This window comes from Leptonychotes weddellii, chromosome 15, assembly GCF_054177405.1.
Source record: "Leptonychotes weddellii isolate Sample4059 chromosome 15, ASM5417740v2, whole genome shotgun sequence".
NCBI classification, from domain to species: domain Eukaryota; kingdom Metazoa; phylum Chordata; class Mammalia; order Carnivora; family Phocidae; genus Leptonychotes; species Leptonychotes weddellii.
In genome coordinates, this window is record NC_138383.1 from 46,456,112 (window position 1) to 46,475,294 (window position 19,183).

The 19,183-nt window shown below is 42.2% G+C and overlaps 1 protein-coding gene across 1 annotated transcript in view; it reads right to left on the bottom strand.

Moving 5' to 3' along the window:
• The window catches only part of LOC102738374 (dynein axonemal heavy chain 9-like), a 241,092-nt gene that overhangs the window by 195,602 nt on the left and 26,307 nt on the right, over positions 1 to 19,183 (bottom strand). The window contains exons 7-11 of the mRNA XM_081806003.1: positions 15,392 to 15,572; positions 13,165 to 13,304; positions 12,424 to 12,547; positions 11,758 to 11,954; positions 11,232 to 11,659 (exon numbers count right to left, since the gene is read on the bottom strand). Of these exons, the coding sequence (XP_081662129.1) occupies positions 11,232 to 11,659; positions 11,758 to 11,954; positions 12,424 to 12,547; positions 13,165 to 13,304; positions 15,392 to 15,572 (1,070 nt within the window). The remainder of the gene's footprint in view (positions 1 to 11,231; positions 11,660 to 11,757; positions 11,955 to 12,423; positions 12,548 to 13,164; positions 13,305 to 15,391; positions 15,573 to 19,183) is intronic.

Consider the following 19,183-nt stretch of genomic DNA (forward strand, 5'->3'; position numbering starts at 1 on the left):
TATGGCTGAAAGTTCTAATTTGCCAGGAAGATATAAAAAGTCAAACTCTGTATGTTCTTTTAACATAACCTTAAAATATATGAAGCAAAAAGGGACAGAATTACAAGGTGAAATTGACAATCTACCATCAAAGTGGAAGGTTTTATTTAAGCTTTTTGTTTTAAGTAGGCTCCACACCCAGCATGGAGCCCAACACAGGGCTTGAACTCACGACTCTGAGATCAAGACCTGAGCTGAGATCAAGAGTTGGACACTTAACTAACTGAGCCACTGAGGTGCCCCAAAGTGGAAGATTTTTAGTACAACTAATTCAATAATTAATAAACTAAGCAGACAAAAAAAGGCACTGAGGATACAGTGAATTTGAATAAAACAATTAACAAGTTTGATCAAATAGTCCTGCACAGAACATTCCAACCCCCAGCAGTTATAGAATACACATTCTCTTCAAATGTGCACAGAACATTTATAAAAATTGACCACACTGTGCAGTTTAAAGCAAACTTCAATAAATTTCAGAAGCCTATTATATACATCACCTTCTCTGACCACAATGCAACTGTTAAAAATTCATAACAAAATATAACTGGAAGGACTTCCCAGGAAGATGGTGGAGTAGGAGGGCCCTAGTCTCACCTCGTCCCATGGATACAACTAGGTAACACTCACATCAGAAACTACCTGAAGGTTAGCAGAATAAACCCCACAACTAAACGTAGAGAAGAAGCCACATCAAAGAGGGTAGGAAGGGTGGAGACAAGGTCAGAACTAAATGAACTTGCCCAACCAGCCATGGGAGGGAAGCAACCGAGGGCACAGAGAAGGGAGAGAAACAGACCCCCTACACGGAAAACGAATTCCCATAACATTTGGCTTTGAAAACAAGAGGGGCAGAATGTTCTAAGTTCTTACAACCAGTGGGACTCAAAACCTGGAATTTTAGGGCGCCTGGGTGGCTCAGTTGGTTAAGCGACTGCCTTCGGCTCAGGTCATGATCCTGGAGTCCCGGGATCGAGTCCCACATCGGGCTCCCTGCGCGGCAGGGAGTCTGCTGCTCTGAGCTCTGACCCTCCCCGCTCTCATGCTCTCTCTCTCTCTCTCTCTCTCATTCTGTCTCTCAAATAAAATAAATAAAATCTTTAAAAAAAAAACAAACCTGGAATTTTAAAAAATCAGTGGGCTTGGCTCTGAGAGAGCGGGGTGGGGGGGTGGGGGCAAGAGGAAACTGAGCCCCTGCCCTTAAAGAGACAGCACAGCATAAAGCCCACGGAGACACAGCAGAGAAGCAGCCCTTTGAAAGGTGCCTGGGGCATATATAGGAGGGAGAGTTATTTACTAATCTCAGAGCATGTTCTAGAGGGACAGAAATTGCTGGGGAACTCCTCCAGGAACAAAGGAACTGGCAGGTGCCACTTCCCTCTCCTGCCCCCCAGCATAAACACATAGGCACCTGCAGGACTTGCTACCTAACTTCCTAGCACGACTGCTCCACCCCCATGCTCTGCTACATACAATCTGTCCCTCTGGACAGCCTTCCTCAGTCTGGGCACTGCAGAGTCCCTCCCACAGAAGAAGGGCAGGGTGCAAAACTTGCTAGCATGGCTGCCCTAACGCACTGCCCCCACCACGCTGTGCTCTGGCTACTACCCTCTGTAATATGCTCTTGGCCAGGGCCAATACAAGGTGATGCCACAGGCCTGACAGTGTGCAAGCAGCCCATACAGTGGCCAGGACCACTCCAATCTGGGGAAGGAAACAGAAATCCAGATCCAGGAGGCACAGAGATCTGCCAACAAAATCAACCCAAGGAAGTTCACACCAGGGCACATAGCAATTAGGATAGCGAAAAGTAGTGATAAAGAGAGAATTTTAAAAGCAGCAAGAGAAAAGAAAGCAGTTACATACAGGGGAACCCTCATAAGGCTATGAGTGGATTTTCAGCAAAAACTCTGCAGGCCAGAAGGGAGTAGAATGATACCCTCAAAGTGCTGAAAGGAAAAAAATCCGCAGGCAAGAATACTCTATCCAGCAAGGCTGCCATTCAGAATAGAAGGAGAGATAAACAGTTTCTCAAACAAACGAGCATTAAAGGAATTCATGACCACTAAACAGACCCTACAAGAAATGTTAAAGGGGACTCTGAGTGGAAAGGAAAGACCATTAGAAAGACTAAGGAAAGTAGGAAGCACAAACAGTAAAAGTAAGTGTATCTGTAAAAATCAGTCAAGGGACTCACAAAATAAAAGGATGTGAAGTATGACACCATATACCTAAAATGTGGAGGAGAGAGGAGTGAAGATTGGATTCAAAATTAAGTGACCACCAACTTAATATAGACTGCCATATACAAACCATGTTATATACACAAACCTAACGGTAACCACAAATCAAAAACCAGTAACAGATATGCAAAAAATGAAGAGAAAGGAATCCAAGTATATCATTAAAGAAAGCCCACTTATCAATAGAGAAGAGAACAAGAAAAGAAACAAAGAACTACAAAAACAGCCATAAAATAAGTAACAAAATGGTGATAAGTACATAACTATCAATAATTACTTTCAATGTCAATGGGCTAAATGCTCCAATCAAAAGGCAAAGGGTGACAGAAAGGATAAAAAAACAAGACCCATCTATATGCTGCCTCCAACAGACTCGTTTCAGACCTAAAGACACATGCATGTTGAAAGTGAAGGGATGGAGAAGCATTTATCATGCAAATGGATATGAAAAGAAAGCTGAAGTAGCAATACTTCTATTGGACAAAATAGACTTTAAAACAAAGACTGTAACAAAAGACAAAGAAGGACATTAGATAATCATTCAGGAGACAATCCAACAAGAAGACATAATAATTATAAATACTTATGCACCCAACATGGGAGCACCCAAATACTTAAAGCAGTTTACAACAAACATAGAGGAAATAATTGATAGTAATACAATAATAGTATGGACCTTTAACATCCCACTTACATCAATAGGTTATCCAAACAACATCAACAAAGAAACAGTGGCTTTGAATGACACATTGGATCAGGTAGATTTAACAGACATAGTCAGAACATTTCATCCTAAAACAGAATACACATTCTTTTCAAGTGCACATGGAACATTCTCCAGAATAGATTACATATTAGGGAACAAAACAAGTCTAAGTAAACGCAAGATCAAAGTCATTTCATGCATCTTTTCTGACTACAACGCGATGAAATTAGAAATCAACCACAAGAAAAAGGTCTGGAAAGGGCAGAAATACATGGAGGTTAAATAACATGCTACTAAACAATGAATGGGTCAACCAAGAAATCAAAGAGGAAGTCTAAAAATCCATGAAGATAAGTGAAAATGAAAACACAATGGTCCATAATCTTTGGGATACAGCAAAAGCTGTTCTAAGAGGGAATTTTATAGCAATATAGGCCTACCTCAAGAAGAAAGGAAAAACTCAAACAGCCTTACACCTAAAGGGGTTAGAAAAAGAACAAACAAAACCCAAAACCAGTAGAAGGAAGGAAATAGTAAAGATTAGAGAAGAAATAAATGGAAACTAAAAAACAACAACAAAACAAAAACCACAATAGAACAGATCAATAAAACCGGGACCTAATTTTTTGAAAAGATCAACAAAATGGATAAACCTTTAGTCACTCATCAAAGAGAGAGAGAGAAAGAGAGAGAGAGAACTCAGGCAAAATCAGAAATGAAAGAGGAGAAATAACTGACGCTACAGAAATATGAACAATTATAAGAGAATATGATGAAAAACTATAGCCAACAAATTGCACAACCTAGAAGAAATTCCTAGAAACATATAACCTACCAAAACCAAAACAGGAATAGAAAATTTGAACAGACCAATTACCAACAATGAAATTGAATCAGTAATCGAAAAACTTGCAACAAACAGAAGTCCAGGACCAGTCGGCTTTACAGGTGAATTCCACCAAACATTTGAAGAAGCACGAATACCTTTTCTTCTCAAACTATTCCAAAAAATAGGAGAAGGAAAACTTCCAAATTCATTGTATGAGCTCTGCATTACCCTGATACCAAAACCAGATAGAGACACCACAAAAAAAGAGAACTAAAGGCCAATATTTCTGATGAACATAGATGCAAAAATCCTCAACAAAATGCTTTTAAACCGAATCCAACAATACATTAGAAAAAAATCATTCACCACGATCAAGTGGGATTTATTCCGGGGATGCAAGGGTAGTTCATTAATTGCAAATCAATCAATGTGATACATCACATTAGTAAGAGAAAGGATAAGGGACACCTGAGCAGCACAGCTGGTTAAGCATCTGACTCTTGGTTTCAGCTCAGGTTGTGATCTCAGGGTCCTGAGACAGAGCCCTGTATCGGGCTCTGCACTCATCGGGGAGTCTGCTTGAGATTCTCCCTCTCCCTCCTGCCCCTGCACTATCTCTCTCTCTCCCTCTGTCTCATAAATGAATGAAAGAATGAATGAATGAATAAATATCTTTTAAAAAAGATGAAGGATAAGAACCCTATGATCATTTCAACAGATCAAGAGAAAGCATTTGGCAAAGTACAACATCGATTCACGATAAAAACATTCAACAAAATAGGCTTAAAGGGAATATAAACACAATAAAAAATAAAAATTTAACACAATAAAGACCATATATGAAAAACCCACAGCAAACCTCATACTCAATGGGGAAACACTGAGAGCTTCTCCCCTAAAGTCAGGAACAAGACAAGGATGTCCACTCTCACCACTTTTATTCACCATAGTACTGGAAGTCCTAGCCACAACAATCAGATGAGAAAAATAAATAAAAGGCATCCAAATTGGTAAGGAAGAAGTAAAACTTTCACTATTTGCATCTGACATGATACTAGTTAGAGAAAACCATAAACTCACCACCAAAAAAATGCTAGACCTGATAAATGAATTAAATAAGGTTGCAGGATACAAAATCAATGTACAGAAATCCACTGCATTTCTAAACAATAATAATGAAGCAACAAAGAGAAATTAAGAAAGCAATCCCATTTACAATTGCATCAAAAATAATAAAATACCTAGGAATAAACTTAACCAAGGAAGTGAACAACCTGTACTCTGTAAACTATAAAACATTAATGAAATAAACTGAAATGACACAAACAAATGGAAAGATATGACATGGTTATGAATTGGAAGAACATTGTTAAAATGCCCATACTACCCAAAGCAATCTACAGACTTAATGCAATCCCTATAAAAATACCAACCGCATTTTCCACAGAACTGGAAAAAATAATCCTAAAATTTGTATGGAACCACAAAAGCCCCCCAATAGTCAAAACAATCTTGAAAAAGAAAAACAAAGCTGGAGGTATCACAATCCCAGATTTTAAGATATCCTACAAAGCTATAGTAATCAAAACAATATGGTACTGGCACTAAAATAAACACATAGATCAATGGAACAGGATAGAAAGCCCAGAAACAAACCCAAGATTATATGGTCAATTAATCTTCGACAAAAGAGGCAAGAATATGCAATGGGAAAAAGTCTCTTCAACAAATGGTGTTGGGAAAACTGCACTGCTCCATGCAAAAGAATGAAACTGCACCACTTTCTTATACCATGCACAAAAATAAACTCAAAATGGATTAATGACCTAAATGTGAGACCTGAAACCATGAAAATCCTAGAAGAGAACACAGGCAGTAATTTCTCTGACATGGGCCGTAGCAACATCTTACTAGGTATGTCTCCTGAGGCAAGGAAAACAAAGGCAAAAATAAACTACTGGGACTACATCAAAATAAAAAGCTTCTGCACAGTGAACAAAACAATCAACAAAACTAAAAGACAACGTACTGAATGGGAAAAGATATTTGCAAAGGACACATCCGATAAAGGGTTAGTATCTAAAATATACAAAGAACTTGCACAACTCAATACCCTCACAACAAATAATCCAATTAAAAATGGACAGAAGACATGAACAGACATTTCTCCAGAGAAGACATACAGATGGCCAACAGACACATGAAAAGATGCTAGGCATCACTCATCCTCAGGGAAATATAAATCAAAACTACAATGAGACATCACCTCACACTTGTCGTAATGGCTAAAATCAACAACACAACAAACAACAGGTGTTGGTGAGGATGTGGAGAAAGGGGAACCCTCTTACATCGTTGGTGGGAATGCAAACTGGTGCAGCCACTGTGGAAAACAGTATGGAGCTTCCTCAAAAACTTAAAAATAGAACTACCCTGTGATCCAGTAATCACATTACTGGGTATTTACCCCCAAAATATGAAATACTAATTTGAAAGGATATATGCATCCCTACATTTATGGCAGCATTATTTACAGTAGCCAAACTATGGAGGCAGCCCAAGTGTCCATCAATAGATGAACAGATAAAAAAGATTTGGTCTATATACACAATGGAATATTACTCAGCCATAAAAAAGAATGAAATCTTGCCATTTGCAACAACATGGCTGGAGCTGGGTAGTATAATGCTAAGCAAAATAGGTCAGTCAGAGAAAGACAAATACCATATGATTTCACTTATATGCAGAATTTAAGAAACAAAACAAACAAAGGAGAACAAAGAGGCAAACCAAGAAACTGACACTTAACTAGAGAGAACTGATGGTCACCAGAGGAGAAGCAGGTGGGGGGATGGGTGAAATAGGCAATGGGGATTAAAGAGCACACTTGTTGTGATGAGCACTAATGTAGAGAATTGTTCAATCGCTCTATTGTACACCTGAAACTAATAAAACACTGTATGTTAACTAAACTAGAATTAAAATTAAAACCTTAAAAAAATATCACTAGAAGAACCCTATGTTTGGAAATATTAAATATAAATAACACATCATCATGGACATTAAAAATATTTAGAACTAAATAATAATGGAAATATTACATACTAAGAACTGTGAGACGTAGGTAAATTGTACTGAGAAGGGAATTCGTAAATTTAATTGTTACATTAACAAAGACAGCTCAAAGTGAAGAAGCAAAGTATCAATCTTAACTTTTCCAAGAAGAAAAAAATAAATCCAAGGGAACAGATGGACATAATAAACATAAAAGAAATTATTGAAATAGAAATTAAATTATAATAAAGAGGATCAATGAGTTTATAAGATGGTTCTTTGTAAATCTCTGGCAAGATTAATCAAAGTAGTCAGAAAGCATGAATAGAAATGAGAAGAGGGACGTAATCATAGATTCTGGGGAGAGTAAACAGATAATATTATAAATTTTATGACAATAATTTAAAGATTTACATGAAGTGGATATATTCCTAGACAACTATGACTTAATCGGAATAGAAAACCTTAATATCCCTATAACCGTCAGAGAAATTATAAGTAAAAATCTCATCAGAAAGAAAACACCAAGCCCAGATGTTCAACAGGAGATTTAAATCAAATCTTCAAGGATCAGAGAATTCCAATCTTACACTAAATCTTCCAGAGAATAAACAGGAAGGATTACTTCCTAACTCATTTTATGAAACTAGCAAAACCACAGAGCAAGATCAGAGAAAGTACGAGAAAGGAAAAGTGAAGGCCAATCTCAGTCTCAAACAGAGACACGTCAACAATAAACATATTTGAAAACAAAATCAATCAGTGGATATACTGGAAAAGATAACACTTTGTGTTGGGCTTTTGGGCTTTTCTCAGTAACACTCAGTTGGCTTAATATTAGAAACCAGTATATTCACCACTTTAACATTTTGATGGAAAAAAACATAATTATCTTAACGGAATTAGAAAAAGCACTTCATAAAATGTTATCTCCGTTTATGTTAAATCCCCTTAACAAATTAGGAATAGAAAGGAATTTCTTTAGGGGCCCCTGGTTGGAAGAACATGTGACTCTTGATCTCAGGGGTCATGAGTTTGAGGCCCACATCGGTGTAGAGATTACTAAAAATAAATAAATAAACTTAAAAAAAAAAAAAGAAGGGAAATTCTTTAATTCCATAAATAGAATCCACAAAAACTCATAGCAAGGGTCACCCGGTGGCTCAGTCAGTTAAGCATCCGACTCTTGATTTTGGTTCAGGTCATGATCTCAGTGTCTTGGGGTCGAGCCCCACATTGGGCTCCGTGCTCAGTGGGGAGTCTGTTTATCCCTCTCCTGCTCCTCCCCCTGCTCTCTCTCTCAAATGAATATATAAAATCTTAAAAAAAAAAATAAAACCTCACAGCAAATATTATGCTTAGTGGTGAAATGTTGTAGCATTCCCCTTTAAGATCGGACAAGATAAGGGTACCTGTCATTACTTTATTCAACATCAAACCTCAATTTCTAGCCAGTGTGGCAAGAAAAAAATAGTGATAAAATGCATTTAAAAAACAAGAACACTGAGAAGGAATAAATAAAACTATTATAAATTTGTAGATGGGTGACTATGTAACAGCAAATCCAAAAGAGTGCACAGCTGAATTATTGCAATTAATAAGTGAATTTAGCAGAGATACTTGATACAAAATCAATAAACAGAAATCAATTCCATTTCCACAGAAAATACAATTTTAAAACAATCGTTTATACTAGGAGCCCGAAATTAAAATGCCTAGGAATGAATCTTAAAGACATGAGACTTATTTTAAAGGTAAGGATTACAAAATGTCACTGAAAGACATTAAAGGCATACAGAAATGGAAAGATGAAGTGTTCTTGGGCAGGAACACTCACTGCATAACGATGACCCACTGTCCTCAAATTGAACTATAGTCACTGCAAATATAACCAAAATCCCAACACATTTCTTCTCCTACAAATGGATTCTTAAATTTATGTAAAATAGTAAGAGCCAAGAATCCTGGAGACAGTCTTAATGACAATGAACAAGGCGGGGACTTGCCCTGTCGGATACCGAGAATTAGGACAAAACTAGAGTAATTAGGACTTTGTCATACAATGCAACAGCAGACAAGGGGCTACTGAATGCAAAAGATAAAACCACAAATCTTTTAGGAGAGGGCACAGGAGAGCATCATTAGGCTCTCAGGGTGGAAAGGGATTTATTTAACAAGACAAAAGAATGCGACAAAAAAGACGAACACATTGGGCTACGGGATGATGCAAACATACTGTAAATGGGTGGGAAGTCAGGCCACACAGTGGGAGACCGTATTTGCAATATATACAACTAGCACAGGATTAGACCCAGGATATATCAAATATCAAAAAGAAAAGATTCTAAATGTCAGAAAGGAAAAAATAAAGTCCGCTAAAAAGTGGGCAAGAGCTCTGTACGGGCAAAGAAGGGGAAACACAGAAACCCACCAGGAAACATAAAAAGATGAGCCACTTTATTCATGATCAGAGGAATGCCAAATACTGACCACAATGAGATACCACTACACGGACAACACTGGAAGGCACCGCAGAGGAATCCCATCATTGTCTCCATTCAGGGATAAGGAAATTGGGGTCAAAGGACAAGAACTCTGCGTTTATCCTATTATGCTGACCAGTAGATCCTATGAAGCCGTACCTGGTAGAGGTATGGCCACTGTCATCACTATAGCCTGTATCAGCCACGTACTCTGATGCTGGCCTCTGGGATCTTACCCACCCCGGAGAGGGGCCAGTCCCCCAACCAGCCTCTCCCAGGGCTGGCTGACCTGTTCCTAGAGGTGCTAAGGGACTTGCCCTTGAGCATGCCTTTCCTATGCAAACTAATCAAACCAGAGTCCATGTCTCTAACCACCTCCTCCATCTGGCTCTCACACTCCAGACCACTATCCACCTGCTCTAATCACTCCAGGGCCAGGAACCAAAAAACTAGAGACAGTCCCTCTGGCCCCAGAGCCTGCTGAAATCATTCAAAGGAGTCCATCCTCATCCCGCTGACCCTGTCTTGACAATTCTGTTCCATGGAAACCACAATAAAGGCTCCTGCCCACGTTTTCCCTTTGTTCCCTCTGCCTGATTGACCCTAGTGCCTCCCTGTGTGGCCCCATGGGACATGGTGTGTCTTGTCGTCTTAGAATCTATGAGTACAACCAACTACCTTTCCAATGGCAGTCATTTTCCACTGAGTCTCGGTTGGCCCTGCCACACGTAAATAATAATAAGACTGACATTTTGAAACATGCCCGCGTGTCCTTGGATGGCCAGACCTACCAGTGGAGGTGGACCACGGAGCAGCTACGTTCAGAAACATCTCTGCTTCTGCCCCACCTCCTCCTAGCGCTTCCCTTTCTTGCCTCTCGGTTCCTCAGTGAGCCAAAGTTCTTGTGAATGTGGAAAACTGGCCCCTTCGTAAAGAACACCTGGAAAATCCACTTAAAACATCCCACAGAGCTCTCCTGGAGTTCCCTAAAGCAGGAGGATCATCATCCTCGCAAAGGATCTCGAATTCATTGGCAAATCGATGCATCCTTGATGGGGGGGCCATCTCCTCTCTGCTCCCAGGGCTAGATCAGTGAGCAAGATAGTGGTAGCATTAAGCAAGACCACCCCCAAACTCAAGGAAGGGGTCGAATTGGCTCTCCTGGACACAGCTGACACCCAAAGGCCAAGGGCTACACAGAGGGACCATGACCCCCCCCCGCCGCAGGCTTCCAGGTGGGGCTGGTGGTTGAGATTCTGACGGTGGCAGATCTGTGGGGCGAGGCAAAGGTGACGTGACTGGGGGACCGTGCACCAACCCATTTACCCGGAGGCCGATGCTCTGGCCGGGAGAGCCTGGCGCTGGAGAGTCGAGGTGCACAGGGGAACAGACCATTGCCGATCCAGGCCGTCCCACGGCTAGGATGGCACAGACGGGCATCGGGCGTGTGGGGATTTAGTGACTTGCACATGGCACAGCTGGATAATCTGAGACAAGGAGTAAGTGGTAGAAATAAGATGTAAGAGGCCCATTAGACCCCCTCCGCTTCCCAGGCTTAAAGAGATTTCACAGTCAGAGTGGCAAAGGGAGCTCGGATCTGCTATTATCGCAGAGAACATTATTTACCACTTACTGAGTGCTTTTCACACACGGGGCACCAAATGGAAAATAAAACAAAAAGAGACCCCGTCTGGTGAACCGAGGGAAGGGCAGAACTAAAGTTATCACTGGTGTCCAAGGGCCTGGAACCTTAACCAGCAGTTTTCATTTTGAATTGAACCAATGAACCCATCATCGGGGAAAAATACGAAAAAGATGACAAACATGGAGTCCCCAACGGCCTGGGAGGCTGGAAGAAACTAGAACAACGGTATTACCTGTTGGTGACATAGTCAACGAGATGCTGTTTGAACGTGAGGCTCCACCTCTTAATTAGATTCAGCAGAGACGCTTTCAGGGGTCGGAGGTCAATTTTCATCCAGCCGTCGAACACCTTGATGGGCTCCAGCCTACACACTTCTTCGTAGAGCCTTTCGTAGGAGTCAATCTGCGCTTTAAACTGATGGAGAAGGGGAGGATGATTCTCTGGAATGCCATCTTCTGTGTGGGCTTCCATCTCCTCGGGGGTGAGGACACGCCCATACAACAGAAACTGGCTCAGGATCTCCCTCCGGTCCTCCACGTAGAGGTAGGAATACTGGCTGAAGGCACTCCGATAGCCACAGCAGAGGGCCATCATGCTCTGAACCCTGTCCAGGAGCGTGCTCCTCATGCTTGCCAAAGGGGCCATGCCCTCCACGTCCACCTGGAGGAGGGGCGAGGCGACAGCAGGCCGGTTATGGCCACGCTTTGCAAGAAGTTTGCAGATTGGGCTGGAAGGCAGGGTGGTTGCTGATTCAGTACCTGGTAGTGGGGAGAGCCGTTCTGGGGGGAAAGCCGTGGCACCAGAGATGATATTCCAAAAATGCTGGTGACCAGACCCTCAACAGCATCATAGAAACCACCCTTCACTCCATACTCCAGGGGCGGAGAGAAAACTAATTCTGGTATGGCTAAGCTCAGCTGGGCTTCAAATATCGGGGTGAGGCCTGCCTTACACTCTGAAAAACAAGGAAAGCACGTATGCACCAAACAAAGAAGAATGGTTAAAATGGGCGAAGGGCAGTAGCCATTTTTTTAAGGCTCTCAGAACATTTCTTTCCTTGCTATCAGCTGTTTGGGTAGAGGAAAACGGAAATGTAAAATTTGCTAACCCCCCCCCGCCCCCCCGAAAAGGTGAAGGTAACAGTCTTGCCGTGTTTACCAGCAGGAGAACCACTGACATTTTGAATAGGTCAGTTCTTGCGCTGGGCTGTGCTGGGCATTGCAGGACATTTACCCTCCTGTCCTCGGAGGGCACATCCCAGTGACTGAACAACCCAAGCCATTCCCCTTCCACATTCCCAAATGCCTGGGTCGGGGGAGCGAGGTGGGCCGAATGGCCTCTAGTTGTGAGAACAGGTTGATTTTGCAAAGCTCATTTCTCAGAAGCAGCGGATTTCTCCCTAGGCACAACCCATGCAATCCCACCAGTAGCCACTAGGTGCGCTGTGGCGCGCTTGTCAGTAGTTGGGTTGGCAGGAAAAACAAGGTTACCACCCGGCCCGTTCTGATCTTTTTCCACGAAAACAGAACTTCTTTTAATTCTGTAGTCCTAGAATGATAAAAAATTTAAAAACAGCATAAATAATTCACAGGTCCCTGATTACTTGCTAGACTAACTTGCCTTGCTAAATTTACATCAAAATATAACAGCAAGATGTTGCAAGTGCAAGATTAGTGCTTAAACTTTTATTAATAACTGCTTATATTCATAGGTCTCCTTGACTGTGGAAATATTTGGGAGACGTGATGTGCTGGCTGCTGTGGGTGGTGGAAGCCCCTCGGAATCCGTGACCCCCTTCCTCCCCAGAAGCAGAGATAAGAGTGGGCACGTGCTCCCTTTCCCAGCCCTGCTTGCGGTCAGGTTGGCAACAGGGCTGGCTCACCGGTGGGGCGTGGAGAAGGGTGATGGCTGCCACTTCTGGGCTGTGGCCTTGGAGGCAGCAGGGAAGCCATTCCTACACTCGCTCTTTTCCCCGCTCATGGACAAGAGCCAGGATGTGGCGGTGACCCAGCTCAACCACAGAAATGAAAGCAAGGCCCTAGAACGTGGTGGAACCACAGCATAGCGGGAACCTGCCCACGAACCGGAAGCACTCCCCTCCGTCTAGAACTTGGGGCTAGACCTCTTTGTCCTGTAAGCCACATTATTGATGGAGTTTTGGTTACCACAGCTTCATCATTCACCCCAACTGAAATAACTGTGGGAACCTCAAAGCTATGTAAGACCAGCGCCTTGCCTTCAAAATTGTGGGGCTGATAAATTTGCATTACTGGATTCAGGAGTGTCCCATCAAATGCATATTTGACTTAAAGGAATGCACAGAAATTACACTGCTATCATGGAATAGTTTTTTAAAATGCGTATAATATGATTTGCATATGTACTCATGATATATCCTGCATTACTATATGTATGAGATACTGATAATTTAATAGATCGGGTTTATAGGATGTAAGACTCATGAGACCATTTTGACCCCATGAGATTTCTGTCCCGTGTGCTGCTGTGGGAACCTAATGCCTAGGTTCGATGCAATGACATCATCATTACCATACAAGCCAGACTATCTTGGTGGTTCCATCACCTTGGTACAAGTCAGTCACTTTAGGAGTTAAGAAGGGGAAGAGCATTCCTGGATAAAGTGGGTAGCATCGAACCTAGGCAGAGTTTACATTTTAAGAGGTGACAGGGAGTCCAGCCCAAGCCGTGGGAATGGTGTTGGCCTCACCAAGCACAGGAAGGTGGAAATGCTGAAGGAGAGCTGGGAGAATAACGCTGTCCAGCTAGGCCACTGCAAAGGGTCACTGTGCTTTTCTTCTCAGAGGCTACCCTTCTTAGGTTCCTTCTCCTCCCCCCTTAGAGAACCAGTGCCTTCAAAACTTCATCTAGAGCTCCTTGGTTCAGGCACCTGCGAAGTCCAGCTCCTGCCCATTCTATAACGTGAAGAATGCACATTTCTCCTTCCCGCCTGTTCCATGGAAAGAAGGTCACTATGGCAATCTTGAAGGACCACCACCATGTCCTCTCTATCCTCTTGCTCCCCCTCTCGCTCTCCCACAGGAGGACGACAACGGACACCCCAGACAGCCCAGATCAGGAGAGCTGGACAGGCATGGGTCAAGCATGGAGTCACTATGTTTAGGAAATATTTCCCATGCAGTGCCTGTGCAAAGCATGCTGGGGCAAATTCTAGGATCTTCTAGGGGATGGCTGAGGCCCCATGAACCTCCAACACTGGACAAGGTTTGGTTGGTCCACGAAGGTGAACACTGTTAGTCCCTAGGAACCAGTTCTCCAGTCTCAGTGGCTGTGCTCGGTGCCCCACTGGCTACTTGCCCCCAGGCTCTAGAAGGTGATGCCCCCACCATGCCGACTATCCTGGAACCTGTTTCCTGCTGCCTGATCTCCTTGATTTGGAGCACCCTGCAAAGAAAGAGCATGTCTCTGACCTCAGTCACTCCACCTACCAAGACCATGGGAGGTTTGCCCATCTGCACTACACCCAGTGCTGGGCCTTGCTTCCCTCTCTATCCTCAGGCCAGCATTCTGATGCCCTCTTGTTTGGGCTGGGTATCTAGACACGGATCTTGACCTACCCATCTTACCACTGGATTTTCTCTTTCCTTCGGTTGGACTTGACGTCTTAAAACTCTCTCTTAAACACCTTCATCCTCTGGCTTCAAACTATTCACCTCAGCCTTTCCATTCTGACGAATTCATCAATGGGACCCTTACGAAGCTCCTCAGAATCTACCAGAACGTGACGGTTTAATTCAATGTTTTCCTGCACTCTTCCTCTCTTTCCATCCCACCACTTACTAGCCAAGGTTGGCCCTGTGTACCTTAACTCAGTTTATCCATCACAAATTCAAAGCTATTTTTTCACAGCTTCAGAGAATGCCCATGACCTTCTTAACATTCCTTTTCCTTGTGAAAGCTACCTCATCCCCAGCTTGCCTCTTCGCCACACAGAAAAACTTCTGTTTCTTCCGCTTAACCTGGCTACGACAACCTCCCTGTGTTCTCAAAAGGCTACAAAGATAGAGTACCTTAAGCTTGAAGGCACAGAATGTCCCCCTCCCACTGCCATGAGCCAAATCCAGAGGGAGCCACCATTACTAACTGTGCTGCCTATTGCTTCAACTTCACCCTCTTTACGAAGCTTTATTTAGATTGAATTGGCCCTTACGTTTTTGTTTTTGCTATGGGCTTCACTATCTTAGAGCCTGGCTTACCACCTGAGTTCCAAGAGCGAGAAATCTCTTCTCCGGGAACAATGTAGAAACTCAGTACCTTGGCTATTTTATTATGTACCATTCACAAAGCATCCACACATTTTGGGAAAAGGCACAAAGCACTCAATCGCGCTTCACTTTTAATCAAAGGTGTTACTGTTATCTTTCCAGCAGTAACATGCCTCCATAAGCCAGTAAATACCAGTGTTCTCCAGGAGGTACTTGAGGGAGCATTCGATGGCAAGAAAAAATCCATCCAGCAACATCTCATCAATGTAGTTAACATAAGTCTTCCAGATATTAGAGGTTGGGTCTGCTGCAAACAGACCTAGGTTTTCCTATAAAATAAAGAAGAATGGATTTAAACCATGTTTAATAATATGGAAGGACTGGTCTAGTTATCATTGATGGGGAAAAAAACAACACCGGGGCAGGGGGTGGGGAGCATTCTTGTGAAAAGTTTGCTATTACATATGTATCGAGTCCATTCTGTCTCATGGGCATAACCACTGAGTGAAAGGAACACGAAGTTAATCCGTGAAGGGAATATGGGGTCTCATTCTGTCCCAGAGAAAGGAGGGTCAGGCCACTTTCCCAGGAAAAATGGGACACAGGGTGTGATTTATAAGTGCAGATGGATGTGCTATGGGAGAAGCTACATTAAGGCAGAAGTTAAAGCAGAGAGAGGAAGGGACTCTCTGGGTAGAGGGCTTTAGGATTCAAGGCGTGTAAGAAATTTGGAGTTCAAGCAAGTAAAGCATTTCCTGGCTAGTCCTTAGAAATGAGCTGGAGTGCTTTGTTTGGGGCATTTACTATTAAAAGCCATCGTGCTGAGTGACTCAGAAAATGCATACACATAGGGGCACCTGGGTGACTCAGTCGGTTAAGCGTCCAACTCTTGATTTCAGCTCCGGTCACGATCTCAGGGTGGTGAGATCGAACCCCGTGTTGGGCTCTGTGCTAGGCATGGAGCCTGCTTAAGATTCTTTCTCTCCCTCTCCCTCTGCCCCTCCCCCTCTTCTCTCCCTCTCTAAAGAGAGAAAAAAAAGAAAATGCATACACATAAAGGAACACGTGTGTGTTCCCCCCTTCCACCCTCTCCCTCCTTCCCTCCCTGACCTGATGGCATGACACACACATCCCGCTTACTCATCGCCATTTTTATTATCAAGCCTTCTGACGTCAACTTTCCATTTGTCCCAGAACTTCAAACAAACTGCTAACTACTTTGCAGAAAGTACATTTTTTAGGCAACGCACACCCCTTTACAAACAGTTCCATGTATAAACCCCCCTGGATTAAAAAAAAACCCTCATGATCCTGTCTTTATGTGACAAAACTCTAAAATGTCTAAAATGCATTATATACCCCTTTCTTTCCAAAATAGATAGGTTTTCTTAATGACTTAAAGCCATCATCATGCAAATCATAAGACACAGACAACATCAAGCTGCTCTCAGATGTTATTAAGTGTGTGTGTCTGTCTGCTTCTTTATTTTTTAGAACATTTCGTTTTTATGACTGCTTTGTATAGTTGTTCTATCTCCTCCCTAATGTCGCACCATCAGTATGGCTATCTCTACATTTCAAACTCTCACCTGAGCTCTACTATGGTCTAAGGAGCAAAAATGTTGGCATTTCTGTGAACTAAGAAAGAAATGGCTCGAGTTTCTGATTCTAGCCAAGACAGAGGAATGAGATCAGACCTGCCCTTCTGCTACATGTAACTACAGAACTGGATCCAATAAACAATTCTTTGGGGGCAACTAGAGAACAGGGATGTGATCCTTCAAAGAAGGGAAATCCTTAAGCTGAGCTTCGCAACCACCTGACTTTCTACTTAGAGGCACTTTCCAAACTGTGGCTCAGGGATGTGGACTGTAATGACAGACATCCTTCCCCTGGGCAGAAAAAAACAGCAATGAGGGTTTGGGGCTATGGAGATCGTGGAGTCTCCCTGAATCTTTGACTATGAAGCTGCACATCCTGAGGGCCAGTCTCGGTAAGGCTGGGCAGAGAACAGTTGTCGTAAGCTGCATGGAGATTGTGTGGTCTTATGGTACTGGACAGTGTTCGTGTTCTATGAGAAATAACAGAAGACCTTGAAGATAATGCAGGAATTCTGCTGAGACCCCAGAAACACCATGCTTTGGGGGTTAGGGTTGCCCTAGAGTAAGGCTTCCTGAGACCCATCCTCACAAAGCTTAACATCGAAGCTCGACAGGATCAAAATTGACCCACCGGTAGGTTACTGCCTGCCAAAGCAAAAATGCAAACCTTTTAAGGGAAATAACAACTACACTCTAAAGTGGCATCCAATATGATTAGAACTGAACAACAACAACAAATTACTAGACATGGAAAGAAGCATGAAAGCGTGACATTTAACCGAGAGAGGAAATAATCACCAACAACAGGCTCAGCAAATAATTGCCATACCAATTCTGGAATGCCTCTTCCTCAGATTTATTTTATGTGAGAGAAAAATAAACTTCTGTCACATTAAAAAAAAAAAAAGGAAGACTCAGAAAATAAAATAGATGTTGGGATTAGCAGACAAGAGTGTCATAATTTGATTTAAAAACTCCTCAAAGTTGATGAAAAACAAGTTCGAGAAGCTCACAAACTCTGAGCTGGGTGAACAGAAAGCAAACCTATTTGGGCAAATCACCGTGAGACAGAAAAAAAAACAAACAAACAAAAAACAAAAAAGCAAAGATTAAAAAAAGAATCTATTAAAAGCAGCCTGAGAGAAACAATACATTACATATAGAGAAACAAAGACACAAATTACGGCTGGCTTCTCCTCAGAAACATTGGAGGGGAGGAGACAAGGAAATAATTTTTGTAAGACAATTAAAACTGTCTATGCAGAATTCAATATCCAATGAAACTATCCTTCAAAAACAAATGTGAAATAAGGACATGTCAGAAAAACAAAAACTGAGAGAATGTGTCATTGGCAGACTAGATCTGCAAGAAAAACTAAAGGGAGTTCTTCATTCTTCAGGCTGCAGAGAAATGACCATAGGTGGGAGGTCCATTTTCCAGAAAAGAAAAAAAACAAGTCTGGAAATGGTGAGTATGTGGGTGAATATAAAATACTATAAATACTTTTTCTTGAGTTTTTATTTTTTTAAAAAGATTTACTTATTTATTTATTTTAGAGAAAGAGAGAGAAGCCGGGATGTAGAGGCAGAGGGAGAGGGAGAGAATCCTAAAGCAGGCTCCCTGTTGAACACGGAGCCTGATGCAGGGCTCCCTCCCAGGACCCTAAGATCCTGACCTGAGCTGAAATCAAGAGTCGGAGTTGAACTGAACCATACTGTGGCTAGGTTCCTATATTTCACAAGAAAACTCTTAAGTTGTGACTAGTTTGAGACACACTGAAACCCAGAACAACCACAGGAAATGTCATGCAACAAGATGGAATGCCTGTTGAGAAATCAGAATATTAAAAAAAAATAGTTAATAAGAAGGTAAGAAACGAAGAACAGAAAAACAAAACAGAGATGAAGGAAATAGGAAATGGCAAGATGGTGAGCTAAATCCAATCATCCCAATAATTATGTTCAATGTAATAATCTAAACATTCCAGTTAATCAACAGAGTTGTTAGGAAAGTAAGTCTCTACTATACTGTCTTTAAGAGAAGAAATTCGAATCCAAGGAAACAAACAGGTTGAATGTAGAAGGGCAGGAAGATGGGCAGGGCAGAGTAGGAACGGTGAATCTGGAAGGCAAGACTAGAGTATTAACAGGAAAAAAGCGACCTCAGGGCAAGGGAGTATTCTGAGAAATAAAAAGAGAATTTTATAAGAATAAAGTGGTCAATTCATCAGGAAGTTATAATAATTATAAGTGTGTTTGTAGTAAAAGACCGTCAAGGGACACCCAGGTGGTGCGGTCGGTTAAGCATCCGACTCTTGGCTTCAGCTCAGGTTGTGATC